Source organism: Meriones unguiculatus, chromosome 10, assembly GCF_030254825.1.
Source record: "Meriones unguiculatus strain TT.TT164.6M chromosome 10, Bangor_MerUng_6.1, whole genome shotgun sequence".
Taxonomy (NCBI): domain Eukaryota; kingdom Metazoa; phylum Chordata; class Mammalia; order Rodentia; family Muridae; genus Meriones; species Meriones unguiculatus.
This window is the reverse complement of record NC_083358.1, coordinates 99480864-99497702: the sequence shown is the minus strand read 5'-3', so window position 1 is coordinate 99497702 and position 16839 is coordinate 99480864. Positions and strand designations below refer to the sequence as shown.

Here is a 16839-nt window from a genome sequence, read left to right as displayed (position 1 = left end):
TTCAAAGGGCTCTTGTGGAGTTTGTGATGAGCTAGTAAGACTGATACAGGTCTGAGTTCTTATTGGTTCTCTATGTGGAGGACTGAGAAAAACATAAATTCTTCCATGTTAAGCTGCTGAAACTTGGGGAGATTTTGTACCTTGTTCAACCCTGGCCATCCTGATTAAGTTTGTGATACAGATAAAGAAATCACCTGTATATATGTGATAGAAGTTTCGGGCCTAGGTACTATCAAAAGTAGAACTTGCAGTACAATTAGGAGGCCCAGTAATTAGGAGGCAGATAGACAGCAGAGCTGAGAAGTGATGGGAGAAATAGCAGGAACAGATACTTGAGGTCAGAGGGATAGAAGAAAAAGCTGTGGCCAAGTGTCAAATGCTGCTTCGAGGTCAATCATGAGGACTGGCGAAAACAGGCTAGATTTGGAATTAAGACATCATAATCTTGCTGGCTAGAGCACTGGTGTATTAAGAGTCTCTGCACAAGATTAACTACTCCGGATACCACTGTAATTTATTACAGGACATTCACGAGCCCCTAAACTAGATTAAAATTTATCCCGTATGTAGTACCCAGCATTAAGTTTTTTAAAAAAGATTTTAGTCTGTGTATGGGTATGTCCACCTGAGTGCAGGTGCCTATAGAAGTCAGAGGCATTATATAAACAGGATCTGGAGTTTACAGGTGGTTGTAAACTGCCCAATGTGTGAGGCAGGAATCAAATTTGAGTCTTCTACAATATCAGTATATGCCATTAATCACTGAGCCTGCTCTCCAAGCCCATCATCCCTGCTTTAACATCAGGAACTTACATGGTTCAATGTCTCAACTACTCTTTCATCTATTTTCTATTCTAGATTCCAACAAAAATTACTGGCAAAAGATCTCTGAACTATGAACCTTAAGTCATACCTTCAGTTCTCTTACTCAACCTGAAAATTTTGTTTACTATGGACATTTCTTACATGAAGTGCTCCACCTTGCTTTTTGACCCAATTTGACTTTTTCTCTTCCATTCCTGTTGAACCTTTGAATACTGGAACTCTTTTGTCGTTCTTTGTTTAGTACTGTGCTCTCTCCTGGAACATCCCATAAGCAAGATATTAGTTCAATGACATCTTTAAAAATTTTCATCACACATGTACATACATGTGAGTTTGTGCATGTACGGAGGTCAGAAAACAACCTCCGTTGTTTGCTGCTGTGTATATCATCCTAGCTCCACAACCTTCTGGGATCACAGACGCTTGCCACTGTACCCAGTGTTAGATGGTAGGCATTTGAAATCAGGTTCTCACAAATGCATGGCATAAGCCTTTACCCACTGAGTCATCTCCAGCTGTCAAAGACATTTTAAATCTTATATTTCTTACTCATATACTAAAGTGCTATTTCAAAGGACAAACCTTATAAATTCTGTTTCAAATGTCATTTTATTATAAGATGGTATAACTAATTACAAGTTTAAACTATCACTTGGTAATTTTAGTCAGGCAGCAAGTTGCTGCAAATCGTTTATTCAAAAGTGATCACTAGACAACTCCAGATACAGAGGAAGGATCAGAAATACCTTACTGGCCAATATGGTTAAGCCACTAAATGGACCTTGATCATTTCTTAGGAAAGGTACACTGTAAGAGTTCTTCACACAGACTAGCTCCCACTTAAGTTAACTCTCTGGCCATCTCGAATGAGACAGATACATTCACATAACTGGCTGAGCTTGAGCCTTCTTTGAGAGCACCTTTAGATCCTGAATGCACTTGGCAATGGTCTCCTTTTCCTGTGACAAGGAAAGAAAAATCTAATTAGAATCTCAAGAACATGGCAGGGTGACATAATCTAAGATATTTCCTACTAGACCAGATCTTCAAGATTACTATTTAATATAGAAAGCTCCCTAAAAAATTTACAAGTGAAATAATTTTAGAACATAGGGAAGATACAATTTGTTTTAGAAGCAAATCCTAAAATCCCCTGGCCCACAGCTTTTAAGAGTAAAACCTACAAAAAACAAAACAAAACAAAAACAAAACTCAGGGCTGATTATGCTTCTAACCACTTTTAGCTGACGTTTGTTTGGGTAATCAAACCACCTTGAAAAAGACCAACCAACAAACACTAGTAATACAGAAATATTAATAATGAAATAATTGAGGTTGGAGAGAGGAGATGGCTCAGCAGTCAAGGGCATTTCCTACTCTTCCAGAGGACTCAAGTTTGGTTCTCAGCACCCATATCAGGTTGCTCACTGCGGTATATAATTCCATCTGCAGAGGATTTGAGGCTTCTGGCCTCCATGATGCACACAGGCACACTAAAAATATCTATTAAATAAAAATAAATATTAAAAAAGGAATGAAAATAATTGTCTCTTTTTTATACTTTCCTGTTGTTTTAATTTTTTAAAATAAGAAATATATTACAATGCATCAAATTCTCACAGACCTTGCTTTTCTTTTTAAAAATTTTGTTCTTTAATTTTTTTTTTTATTAATTACAGTTTATTCATTTTGTATCCCAACTGTAGCCCCCTCCTGATCCCATCCTGTCTTCCTCTTCTCCACCCATGCCCCTCCCCCAGTCCACTGATAGGGGAGGCCCTCCTCCCCTTCCATCTGATCCTAATCTATCAGGTCTCATCAGGACTAGCTGCACTGTCTTGCTCTGTGGCCGGGTCAGGCTGCTCCCTCCTCAGGGAGAGGTGATCAAAGAGTCAGCCACTGAGTTCATGTCAGAGACAGTCCCTGTTCCCAATACTACAGAACCCATTTGGATACTTGTGCTACCATGGACTACATCTGCACATGGGTTCTAGGTTATCTCCATTAATGGTCCTTGGTTGGATTATCAGTCTCAAAAAACAGCCCTGTGTCCAGATTTTTTCCCCCTTCTCCTTGTGGAACTCCTGTCCCTGTCCCCTCCAGGTATTTCTACCTCCCCCTTCTTTCATAAGATTCCCTGCACTCTGCCCAAAGTTTGGCTATGAGTCTCAGCATCTGCTTTGATACCCTGCTAGGTAAAGTCTTTAGAGGCCCTCTGTGGTAGGCTCCTGTCCTATTCTCTGCTTTTCCCTCTTCCACTGTCTGTTTCATTTGCTTATCTGAGTGTGGATTGATTATCTTACCCAGGGTCCTCCTTCTTGATTAGCTTCTTTTGGTGTATAGATTTTAGTATGATTATCCTATATATGTCTAATATCCACTTATAAGTGAGTATATACCATGTGTGTCTTTCTGCTTCTGGGATACCTTACTCAGGACGATCTAGTTCCCACCATTTGCATGCAAACTTCATGATTTCCTTGTTTTTTATCACTGAGTAATATTCCATTGTGCAAATGTACCACAATTTCTGTATCCATTCTTCAAATGAGGACATCTGGGTTGTTTCCAGCTTCTGGCTATTACAAATAAAGCTGCTACGAACATGGTTGAACAAATGTCCTTGTTGTAAACTTGAGCATTTTTTGGATATATGCCTAGGAGTGGTATAGCTGGGTCTTGAGGAAGCACTATTCCTAATTGTCTGAGAAAGCACCAGATTGATTTCCAAAGTGGTTGTACAAGTTTACGTCCCCACCAGCAATGGAGGAGGGTTCCCCTTTCTCCACATCCTCTCCAGCATGTGTTGTCACTTGAGTTTTTGATCTTATCAAGTCATTTTATTTTATTTATTTTATGTGCATGACTTTTTTCACTGGGCTGGGCTTTGAAGTTTCTATCTCATGCCAGGCCCAGTATTCTTCTGTTTTATGCTTATGGATCAGAGGTTCTTAGCTACTTCAGTGCCATGTCTGTTTGCTTGTTCCCTGCCATGAAGTCATGGACTAAACTACCCTTTGGAACTGTAAGTCACAAATTACAAATTACATCTTTCTTTTATAAGTTGGCTTGGCCATGGTGCCTTGTCAAAGGAGTAGAAAAGCAACTAAACAGGAAAAACACTAGCCTCCAAACCTAAAAACCTGAGTGCAATCACTGGGACTCATATAATAGAGAAAAAGAACTGCCTCCCACAAGTTATCCGGACTTCTACATGGGTGTTATGTGTGCGCGCACGCGCGCGCACACACACACGCGCGTACACACACACACACACACACACACACACACACACACACACACACAAAAAAAAAGCACATGATTGCCAGGGAACCAGTCCAACCATAGAAGCTATAAAAGGTCATGTACCTGCTGTGCAGAAATGCTTTGCACCACACGCTTTTCCACCCAGTTTATCATGTGCTCTTGCTCCTTGCGACGCAACATGTCCTGCATGGAAATGTGATAGTCCAGGCGACTTTTTACCTCCTTATATGCTCTATATAGCCGTTCTCGATAAGTGACCTCCAAGGCCAGGGCAATGTTATTCTGGGGGAGAGGGGTGAATGAAAATTAAGAAATGGTTTGCACTTAATTAAGAAATACTGTTTGCACATACAAAAGGATACTTCTGATTTGGTAGCTTTGCCAGATAGTATACTCCATATCTCATATGTGAAATTCCTTTAATATGCAGGTAGTAAAACACCATGTGGCAAATAAACCATTGGTATAGGCTACCATTTTTCTCTTTTCTTATATTCTTCCCCACAAATATTTAACACAACAGATGTTAAGTGTACAAACATGCTTATATATCCTTATGCTATATACCATACACCTCAATTTTAACGCACGCCGGAGTCCAATACTGTTTTAAGGGTTCCAGGATCACTTATCCAAGTTCTGCTAATAGGGTTAGGCTGTTTCCAATCTTTTCTATTAGAAATAGTGCTGTGTGTGCATGATATCTATCTTATGTTTGAATGGTAGCTCATATTTGCTATGATCTATACATTCTTGTACTTGTGCCAATTAAGTCAACTTTTATAAATACATCATAGGGTACAAGTGTATCTATTTTATAGAGAGAAACAGGTAGATAAACTGTGAAGCTAAGATATGAACACAGGCAATCAGGCTACAAAGCCCATACTCTTAAGGATCTATTCTTACCTAACCTTCAAAGCTCTTTGATGGCTATCTGCAACAAGGTTGCCAGAGTGATCCCTTAAAATGTAAGTGAAACCATATCACTCCTCTGCCTATAACAACTTTCTCTCAATCACCTTAGGTCAAGCCCTCCCAAGAAACACCAATGACTTAACATATTACAGCCCTTGGCTATGCGCTTCCTTCTTCCTTTTATTCTCTCACTCAGCCATTCTACCTTTAGCTATGTTGGCATTCTGATTGCCTTGATTACAGAAAACAACTTCTCGGATGAAGGCCCTTCCAGCTGAATCATTATTTCTTTAGGAACCAGCATAACTTGACCATTACTTCTTTCAGGTCCCTGCTCAAATATTTCATCAGACATATTTCCCAACTGTCCTACAAAACAGTAATTCCTTATTCCTGCAGTGTTTACTATTAGTTTCCTGTCTTCTTAAGCACCACAGTCTTCTAACACCTGGCTATAAAAGTATAAACTGAAGTTCTCAGGGCATGGGGGAGGGACACAAAAGAGTATCAAACATTTACAAGGCTGATTAACAATGAAAACTTCAGTCATGATTTTATAGATTTAGACCCAAACCACCTTGGGCTATTTCAGCTCCTAAAATTGATATTATCCAACTCTACCTATGACCCAATATTCTTGTGACTATTAGGTAAATACTTAGGAATACACAGGCTCACTCACCAACCTAAAGGCTAAGAATAATCATCAGTTTATATGTATCTGAGGCCTACACAGAGATTTTCTTGCTTTGCTGTAACTTGCTGACCTAATGTTTCCACCAATATGTTTTTTTTTTTTTTATGTTTGAGTGTTTGGATTGCATGAATGTTTGTGTACTGTGTGCATGTGTGTGCTTGCAGATGCCAGAAGAGAGCACTGGACCCCCTGGAACTGTATTTAGCTACTGAATAAACTCTTTTATTCCCTTTGAGATGAGAGGTGTTTTTCTGTGTAGACAAAAAGGAACTCAATGAAGATATAAATTTTTTTTCTTGTTGATTTTCTTTATACCTCACCTTACTATCCAGATAAGAACTTAACAAGTATATGGCTCAGAGCAATCCTTCTGCCTAAGCCTCCTGGGTGGTGGGCTAAAGGTGTGAATGATCATACCCAGCTCAGCTTCAACATTTTCTGAGATTTTAGAACTGAACTCATGTGCTTAATGAATCCTATTACAAAAACTGTAGATTCCTAGTCTTCAAGAGGCCTAACTCTATAGGACTTGAAACGGGTCAGAAAAACTAGTGAGTGATGCATGCCGTAATGAGGCCTCATGGATAATCAGTGGCCTAAATCCTTAGTATTAGTATTTCAGATACTTTATCTCGGCATGTTTTCACTGCATGCAGGTTTCTCTTAAATTTTTTTAAAAATGAATAGTTTGCATGCATTTATGTGCTTGTGTAATGCGCATGCCCAGTGCCTGTAGAAATCAGAAAAGGGTATCTGATTCCCTGGAACTGGAGCTGTGAGCCACTATGTGGGTACCAGGAACTGAACCCAAGTTTTCTGAAAGAGCAACAAGTGCTCTTAACTGCTGAGCTACCTCTTTAGGTCCGTATGTGTGCTTATGTAATATAAAATTTCAATAAGACATCTTACCTTCATTTTATTTTTTGAGAGTAAGTTTCTCTCTTACCTTTAAATATTTGGCATAAAATAGTGGGCTCAAAAAAAAATAATGATAAAATATCTGACATCCTTCTAATTTTAGAATCTAATTAAGCTCTGGGTATGATTACAAACTCTACTGCTTTTCAGTTCGGTTTTCTGAATGAATGGTAAGGATCAGATTATCTAACATCAAATATTAAGATTTTCTTATCCAAATATGCTGAAATGCAGAGAATGTATTTCACCTTTGGTTTTCTTAGACAGTGCATACTTTATTAAAAAGCAACAACAACAATAACAACAAAACAGTCCTAACTTATTTTTTTCTTTTATATGGACTCAAACTGTGTTCTTTTACAATTTATACTGCTTTTAAACAATCGTAAATATTTATTTCATTTATATATACATTTTCACTAAAATATCTACAGAACTATAATTGCCAAATTCTAGTCAAATCTTTTCTATATAAAATAAAGCCCATTTTAATCATTCCTCAAAATATTCTTATTTTTTTGGATAGTGTTGGGGCTTTCTTGCACATGGAAGGCAAGTGAGCTACAGTTGAACTACATCCCCAGATACTAATATTTTATTGTCTTTTTGGTTTTAGCACACCCACATATAACTAAACTATATTAGGAGTTACTGAAACCTACCCTCTGAGCGTCAAAGAAGTAATGGCGCTTCTGAACCAGTGCCTGCTGTGCCTTCTCCATGTCAATTGCTTCCTGAATTTGTTTGATGGTCAACTGCTTTACTTCTTCTAGTTCAGCAATTTTTTTCTGTAATTATATTACAATGTCAGCTGAAGCACTAATAGTACCAAAAATTCATTTTATGTTCCTACAGTTTTATCCATCGTCTACATAAATGCTCATGAAGACACACACAGAGGGAAACACACAAATCTTTAAAAGCATTACCTCTAAGAGTTACATACCATTGAAAAGAAAAAGATCAAGGAAGGTCAACTTAAACTGAGGATGTGTGAAAAATACTGTACATAAAACCTGCTGATCTGTATGGTAAGTAAATAACCATAATGAGAATTTGAGCAGGGTTACCCTCATAGGTGGATAATATTGCTCCTAGAAGCCATACGTTATTTAAAAAAAAAAATCCCAGCACTAGGTTTGAGATATTAAATTGTTGGTCAGGAGGCTCCAAGGGCCCCAATACAGTCTACTTTCATTGCTCCTGACTGAGTAGCAGAATGAGATGGTTAAGATCCTGCTGCTGAAATGACCACACTTTAGTTACAAGACAGAGAAATCTATCTTGAACTAAGATAGACTTTTTTTTTTCCTCTGCTGGCTAGTTTTCACAATACCTGAAGGTGCTAGGTACGCAGAGGAAGAGAAATCATCAACAATTAATTTTTCCCTTGATCTGAACCCTTCAACCTCTAACAGCAACCTGCCAAGATACGTTCCAGTGTAATGACTTTTCTTTTCTCTCTCTCTCTCTCTCTCTCTCTCTCTCTCTCTCTCTCTCTCTCTCTTTCGTCTTTGAGACAGGGTTCTTTCTGTAGCTATGGCTATTCTGGACTCGCTTTGATGACCAAACAGGGTGGCCTCGAACTCAAGGCCCACCTGCCTCTGCCTCCCTGAGTGTTGGGAATCACAGGCGTCGTGTACTAGCATGCCTGGCATCATCAACTATTTTCTGATTGGTTTTGACATCTACTCTACAGGAAGGAACTCATGCATGGTTCTGTAAATCCAGTCCAAATTCCTTGATTGAGGATATAACATACTTTTGTTGTTTTGCTAAATGAAGAGTGTCAAAGCATTTTCTGCATATTTATTTTCTACCCACAGATTGTGCTTCTCTTAGCCTTCCTCGGAGAAGCTTGTTTTCAGTGAGTAGTAATTATGAGACTCATTAACTAGTGAATACATGACTGTGGAGTGCTCAGACCTAAATGTGACATCTGTATCACCTCCTCTAAGGCTCAGGGAACATCAAAGAGGAAGCAGAATGAATCTAATCTAATGGTTATGGAGGAACACTGCCAAATGCTATATATTCTGGACATATCACAGTCACTGCACTAATGAACTCAGAGCAGCTGTGGTTATTTAACTTGTACAAGACTGAACTATCAAGTTTCAATCATGGATGTAGGAGGAATTCGAAAGCCCTACTCTTTACCACATGCAGTTAATGGTTGCTGAGGAAGAGTACTTTTCTTCATACACACCGGTATGTTTCTGTAAACAAGCACCCAATATGCAAACAATACCAATAAAACTCAGTGAGTCACAAAAACAAAAGCATGAGTGTAAGAAAAAGACTTGTTGGGAAGAAAGAGTCAGTAGAAATGGGAGGAGGCGAAGAAGAGGGTAATGAGAGATGAATGTGATCAAAGTACACATATAAAACTGTCAGAAGCAAAACGTCCACAATTTCAAAGTCTGCCTAGTATACAAACTGAGCACTAGGTCAGAGGGCTACATAGTGATCTTGTCAAAATAAGGTCAAAAGGTCAAAATAATAAAATTCTATCACTTGGGAGACAGACATCAAGGGATTCAGGAATTCAATGTAAGCCTTGACTTCATAGAAGCTTACTATCACCCTGTGCTACATGGGAGCCCTCACCAGGTCCCAACACATCATCAATCAATCAAGCAGATGAACACAAATGGAAGCATAGTTATTTATTATTATTATTATAAAGAAGTAACTGTGTTTCAATTTATCCCAGTTGATACTCAACATAGTATATGTTAGTTAATTCAGCATGTTCTAAAAAAATATTCTTTGATAATATTGTACAGATATAGTTTTCTTTTTATTAACTTAAAAGCAGCTAGAATGAGATATACTTTGGTTTTTAGAAATAAGAAAAAGACTAAGGAAAATCTGAAGAGTTTGGTTGACTTAAATTCTACCTCAAAGCATTAACTAACTGCAACATGACTGTAACCATAGTAACTACATTCATTGGTGTGCCTTTCCCTCTAATGTCCATATAATAACCACATTAGACAACTGAGATGTTTTTTCTGCTTTAGTCTAAAGTAGAGAAGAAGTTTAAGATTCTTACCTCATTAAGTTTATCAATAAATTCTCCAATAGAGGCGCCATATTTCTTAATCACATAGACTATCAGCCCTACTACTGATATAGTAGAGAAGGTCTCTGCGGTAATCACATATATTTCTTTGGATAAAAAATACAAGCAAAGCCCAGTTCCAAGCACGTAGGGACCTAGAAGAATGAAGAGCCATCTTATATGTTATATCTACTGCACATTTGGTTACTCCAAGGCAAGTTAAAAATGATACTCAGGCTGTGCATGGTGGCACATGCCTATAATCCCAGCACTCAGGAAGGCAGGGTCAGGTGGATCTTTATGAGTTCGAGGACAGCCTGCTCTACAAAGCGAGTTCAGGACAACCAAAGCTACACAGAGAAAACCTGTCTTGAAACCCCGCCCCCTCCAAGAGGTAATCAGATTATACACATACAGATTAAGCAGTATGTAGAGTTGAGAGAGAAGATCTGGACTGAAGGAAATCTGTATCATGACTCTACAACCTATCAGAAACAGAAATCAAAATAATCTCTGAACTTTGTTTCCTCAAAAGAGAAACAGTCCCTTCCCGGGCTGATAAAAGACATACCGTAAATGTCAAGCCCTAGCACACAGGAGCTCCTACACAAACATTAAGCTGCTGTTTTCTAGAGTCATATGTCCAGCAACATATACTGCTAATTGAATGCAAATACAGGACAGGACAAAAATCTACCCTTTCTTTGCCTACGTTAAAAAAAAAAAAGTCAAGATATAAAGCACAAGCAAAAAGCAATTATTAAAAATATACACAGTTATCAGAATCCTCAATTTCTGTAGGCAACTAATATAATATTTTCAAACATTTACCCTAAAAAAAATAGGCCATGAGTTAAGAAAAAGAGAAGAGGATTCAGGACACAAACAGTTTTGTTTTGTTTTTCTTTTTAGATTGTTTTAAAAGTTGGAATTTATAGGTCTGGCGAAATGACTTAGTGGTTGAACATTTGCTCTTCTTGAAGAGGGCTCAGGCTTAAACTAGCACCCACATGGCAGGTCACAACCTTCTGTAACTCCAGCTCCAGGAGACTCAATACCCTCTAAGAGTACTTGTATGCAAGAGGTGCACAGATAATACATGCAGGCAAAACACTCACACACATAAAAATAAAATCCATAAAACGCTGGAATTTACCCTATTGTATAAAATGGACCTTTGCTTCTCAAGAATGGAACTAAAGTAGCCCCTGACAGTCTTGCTATATAGCCCTAGTTGGCACTACAATTCCTGTCAGCTTCTGGCTGGGATTACAAGGATATGCCACCATGTCTGGCTAAGTATCTTAACAATTGCTACGCTGACATAATTTTGAAGTTAATAGTGTTTAGAACACAAATCTTTCCTAAGCATTTTCCTTTGTATCTTACCAGATGTTAGGATGGGACACAAGGCTTTAAAGACAGCACTACAATTTGAGTAACAGTAAAGACAAAGAATTTTAACATGTATCACGAGAGCAAGAATTACAGTTCTGATTATATACAACCCAGATTTCTGAAAGTTTCAGGCTTTTTTCAGTATCTTTAGTATTTGAAATTTAAATATGAGTTTATAAAAGAAGGGACCATTGTATCAACATTTTAATGATTTACAGGATCCAAAGACACTCATTTTCTTCAACTTCAGATAAGAAAATGCTATTTTAGGACAGTCTAGAGCTACAAACAAATCTTGGGTTTCCAGTGTGCCATGCAAGAAAGGCAGTATGCAGAGATAAAAGAAAACTAAGCCAAAAGACCTAAGTTCTAATCCAGTTTAGCCACAAGTAGGAGTAAGAAACCCTTGCAAATCACTTTTCTAGGTCTTATTGATAATAAAATGTTTTCATGAGAATGCCTACGTATTAAATAACAGAAGTGAAATCAGTCATTATTAAAAAAAAAAACCAGAAAACAACGCAGTTCTGAAAGATTGTATCTTTTATAAGAACACATAAAGGAAGACGTTCCTACTGTTCTTAAGTGCCCATCATACACTCTCTAATAGCCTTTACTACTTTACTTTTATTCATAGCTCCCTTTATTATCTGACCGAGTAGGATATATAAGTACTAACTCTTAATTTCTTATCCTATACTACACTATATGTTCCACAACATTAGACACTTAACTTAGTCCATTATTGTATGGTTAGAACAATGTCTGGCAGTAAGTCAAAGAAATCAGCATGATTAGCAAGTTAATAAATAGAAACAAAACTATAAAACTGTAAGTTAGAGCAAGTATTTTTTTAACGGTATCACTTAAACATATTACTAAAGACCAGGCAATGCTCACCTGTTACACCAGTTTTAGGGTAAAGGAACTGGAAAAATTCCTCAGGAATCAGCCCAAGACGGACTTTTCCTCCATATTCAGGAAGAGGTGGTACAGGGGCAAGACGTGGCTGTCCTGTGTGAAACACCCTTGTTGCCTGTAATATCCTATAAACAACCATTATATAAATTTAAAGCCAATTTTTCAAAGAAAATACAATGCACAAACAATCAGCAAAAACAATGACTGGGGATAAAGACTGAGTTCTTTCCTACTGCCACAACGAAAAGAGAACAGAGAAGAAACTGGAATGTCAGGGCAGTGACTTAAGATGCTTGAACCTTTTCTGGAATCTCTGTGTAAGTCTAGACTAAACAGTAGGCCTTTAGAAAAGAATTTGTTTTCAAAATCTTTTTTTTTTTTTTTTTTGTATTGTGTGTGTCTGTACACACATGCACAACACCACACAGGTAAAGGTTAGAGGACAACTTGTAGGACTTGTTTCTCTTCTTTCACGTGGGTCTGGGCAACAGAACTCAGGTATACTGTCCGGTTATATATTGGCAGGTATCTTAATGTAGAAGAATTTTAATCCAGTAACCTGTCTGCTCTTATTTTTTTTCCCTGATTTTTAAAAAATGTATTATTTATACTGTGTTCTGCCTGCTTGTATGCCTACAGGTCAGAAAAGGGCACCAGATATCATTGTAGATGGTTATGAGCCACCATGTGGTTTCTGGGAAAGACCTTCTAGGTCTGTGTGATCTGGCTGGAATGCAGACGTGCCCACAGTACATACCTTTAATCCCAAACAGTGAAAATAAAGTTAGTTTGTAGAAAGAGCATTGATGTTTGACAGTGAGATCCAACTGAAAAGCAAACAGTGACTAATCAGAGAAAGATTTGACAGACTAGGATATGCCCAATTCTCAGAACAGAGAGGATAGAGAGGCGGTTTAAGAGAGAGCAAGAGGAAAGAGAAGTGACTTAATATGGAGCAGAGAGAGAGGGAGAGAGGAGGCAGTTTACTAGGACAGTTTTACTAAGACAAGTTGTAGAGAGAACAAGCTAGACACAGGTAGACAGACATGCCAGAGAATGAAAAGGAGCCAGATGATTAGAACAGATTGCTAGTTAGTTTGAGGTTAAGAACAGCAATTCCGTCAAAAGCTGAGAAAAGCCATTTTGAATCAGTCCGCTTGGAGAGGAGTTTGAGCCAGAACAGGTGAGCTGAACCAGTTAGCCAGAGTTCAGAAAAAAAATAGAAAGGATGAGCTTATTCAGCAGTAAGTCTCAGAGGCTGAAAACATTCTAAGCCTAGATAAGACTGTACAAAGGCAAGAATCTTCCAGGACTAGGCCTAGGTTAGCAGACAGAAGCATTAAGCCAGAGATGACAATTACATCAGGTGAATAAAAGTTACTTTTACATTTTAACCTGCTAAACCATATCACTAAGCCTCTAGAACTCAAGTTGTGTGATCTCAGATTTCTTTATGTAAGGAATAAAACATGTTAATTTACAAGGCATTGTGAAAATTGAGTTAATATCTGTAACATTCTTAGAATGGTGCTGGTCATTTAGTAGGGTTCCACATGAGTAATTACCTAAATGCCAACTCTGCTATAAGCAACCTGATACTAAGAACTTTTGAGTCTAAATATTCCCTTTGATGGACTTCTCATCTGTCTGTGAAACAGGCCTTTTCAGTTTGCAGTAGTTCTAATTATGTTTCATCTTTGAGCTGCTCATACATCTTTGGAACCTCAATCCATTTTTTTTTTATTTTTCTGGCCTATGTAAGAAAATGCTCATATACATTTAGGGTAAACACTCAAGCTCCCTCACAATTCTGCCTGCCTGATAAAAAGCTTTCCAGATTTTATCTGGAAAGGGAAGGGGAGTGATGAGATCTAGGTTCCACACAATATTTTAAACCCAACAGTTAAAAAAAAAAATAAAGCTTGATATTGCCACTTCTAGGCTTAAACTAGAACAGATTTGCACACCATTTGTATTAGTCTCTGAATTTTTAGTAGTCACAGCATTGATAACATCTTTGTGTTTTATTCACATCTGCAGTCAAACTTAGTCTCCTTAAGCTTTTAAGGATGATTCTCCCACACTTCCCATCTCACATCTCCTTTATCCTCCACATCTCTATAGCTCATGCACTTTAAGGGTTTAATAGGATTTTACTAATTTTAATTTTCTCATTTATTACAGTGCTATGAATTAGGCCCAGCAGCTCATACACGTAGGTAAACATTCTATCACTAAGCTATTACCTCAGTCCTATGTTCCTTATATTTGAATATCATTTTATGTCTCTAAAAACATCAGTGATTCCACCAAGCTTTGAAACATGCTAAAGATCCATTCCTTGAAATTAGGGTTTCCCAGCTTCAACCTGACTTAACATTTGGATTGGGTAGGTAATTCTTTGTTGTAGAGATGGCTCTTCCATATACTCTTGAATGTTTAGAAATATCCCCGCAGCTGCCCAATGGTAGCAACCAAAACCGCTTTCAGACACGGCCAAATGTTGCCTGGAAAATCAACTGAAAGCTGATTCAGATCATACCACTAAAGAATTTTCTTTAGAACTTTGCCAAGGTTGTCTCAGCTGAAGCCCTCATCTTCTCTTTCTTAAACTACTTTAACATCCCAAAAGCTGACCACTTTTCTTTTTGCCAAATATTCCTTAAATGTAAGTCCTTCATACTACAGTCAATGCTTCTAAAACATGATCTGACTGAACACTCTTCAGCAGGCTCTCTTCTGTCTACAGAAAACAAATAGCACAGCTGACCCAGACCCTGCTAATTTTGTATCATCTTTCTTTAGTGCCTTACCTATACTCATGAACTACTCATGTCCCTCCAAAACAAGCTTAATGACCAAAAGGATTAGGGCTGAGCAGACAGCTAGCAGCCAAGGTGCTTATTGTTCTCCCTCGGGACCTGAATTCGGTTCCCAGCACCTATGCTGGGCTCACAATTACCTTTAACTCCAGATCCAGATCTGAGACCCTTCTCCTGCCTCTGCAAGCATTTGTGCATACATGTTTGTGTACAAGCACTGGAGCATACACAAATGCATAAATAAAAACTCTTAAATAAGCTTGGCATTTTTGAGAAATAGGAAGGCTGGTATGACTGGAACTAAAGCTAAACGTGGAAGGATGAGGAAGAATCAAGAGAGAAAGATAGGGTTAATTTAAATCGAGGTTTCTTGGTTTTTCGGTATTTGGCTTATATTTCATGAGGAATATGAGCCTAAAGGTTTTAGGTGGGGACCGGTGTACTCTTTCTGCTACATTGAAAATCGGCTGCACTGGGATAAGAACAGACAGTAAGACTAAAAGCCTAATGAAATGACCATTTCAAAACTGTTGGCTGCTCATGCCATAATAATGGCAGTGAAAGAAAAATAGTCAGATTCAAAGCATAATCACAAGATGTGAGTCTTGCTGATGTATTAAAAAATGGAATGTAAGAGAGAAATGAAGGTTGTTGCGCCTTGTATCTTCCGAATGTAATTCACTTATTACTTGTCATAATTTTTATTTTGGCAGTGCTAAGGATAAAGAGGTACATTGTATGAAGTCACTTTTTTTCTGTAAGTTGGAAGCAGTTAATTATAGTCTCACCTTATTACACACAGACATTTACACATAAACGAGGACAGTTTTCCCAAGCACTTTGTAGTTATTAAACTTTAAAAGCTTCATGATAAAATTTAGGAGTTACAACACATACACACCCTGACATGTTTTAAGAAATGAATTTTAACAGCAACACCGCCAGCATTTCTAAGCACACACAATGTACCAAGCACTGTTTTCTAAATGTTACAAGAATTACGTCTCATATCTCATAATCCACAATATATGGCTCACAGCTAAATCCCAGCTCTACCTTTTCGGCCTATAAACCACTACTACGCAGCTGTCTCTAGGACTCAGGTGGTTGTGAGCTCCAAAGAAGGTGTAGGTTGTTATTCACTGTCCTTCTCTTAGGCGATCGTTAAGTATTTACAAATCAATAAATGACTTCTGATTCCCGTTATGGCAATTAAAGACAGAAATCTGGGAAGACACCCAAAACATGCTTTATTTTGCTATACTTAACCAGATCTGTTCTTGGGTGTAATCTAGTAACTGATTTAGAGCTGTGTGTCGCTGAAGGTCACCGTGAGGGGTAAGCCATATAACCGTCTTTGGTGACTGTCACGGGGGCGTGGGGTACGATAGCGTTCGAGGCAATTGGAGAACCAGTGTCTGAATGAGGATTTAAGCCTGATAAAACGAAGGAAATTCCCGGCTTAGCGCTAGGAGAAGGAAACGGATATAGAACGTAGTGACACTTACCCCGGTCCCAGGGCGGCCGCGTTCTTCAGGCACGGGGCTGCAAACACACAAGGCGCAGGTTAGCAAAGCCAAGGTGAAACCCAGCTTTCACCTCGCTCGGTCTCCTCGAGACGCGATCCCTGCGGCCCGTGCGTCCCTCTTTGACGTCCCCTTGAGATTGAGATCCTACCCTGTCAGGGGGCTCCTCCGAGCACCCCTCCGCTCAGGCCCAGACACTGCTGCCCGTTTTTACCCACTTTCCGCCTCCCTGGAACTGAAGGCCTAGCTTCTTCCTAGTCATTCCGACAGGGCAGCTTACGGCCTACATCTCTCACCCGCTGTGGCGGCGGCAGAAAGCACCACCCGGGACAGCATCGTCCGCCAAGGTCCAGACAGCGGTCTCCGCGTCCCTGTGACCCCGACGCGAGATTGTCAGGGGCAGGAACAAGATGGCCGCTCCCATGTCTCGCGAGAAGAGAGCTACTTTACGTCGTGCGCGGATTTTTTTTTTTCCTCGCG

General features: G+C 38.8%; 1 protein-coding gene across 1 annotated transcript; it reads right to left on the bottom strand.

Moving 5' to 3' along the window:
- Positions 1-1415: 1415 nt before the first annotated feature.
- Atp5pb (ATP synthase peripheral stalk-membrane subunit b) lies at positions 1416-16807 on the bottom strand. The gene is made up of 7 exons (XM_021658778.2): positions 16656-16807; positions 16342-16378; positions 11991-12136; positions 9684-9847; positions 7288-7413; positions 4195-4374; positions 1416-1784 (listed from the first exon to the last, which is right to left on the bottom strand). Exons 1-7 carry the CDS (start codon positions 16693-16695, stop codon positions 1707-1709), a joined length of 771 nt encoding a protein of 256 aa, XP_021514453.1. The 5' UTR covers positions 16696-16807; the 3' UTR covers positions 1416-1706.
- Positions 16808-16839: the final 32 nt, after the last annotated feature.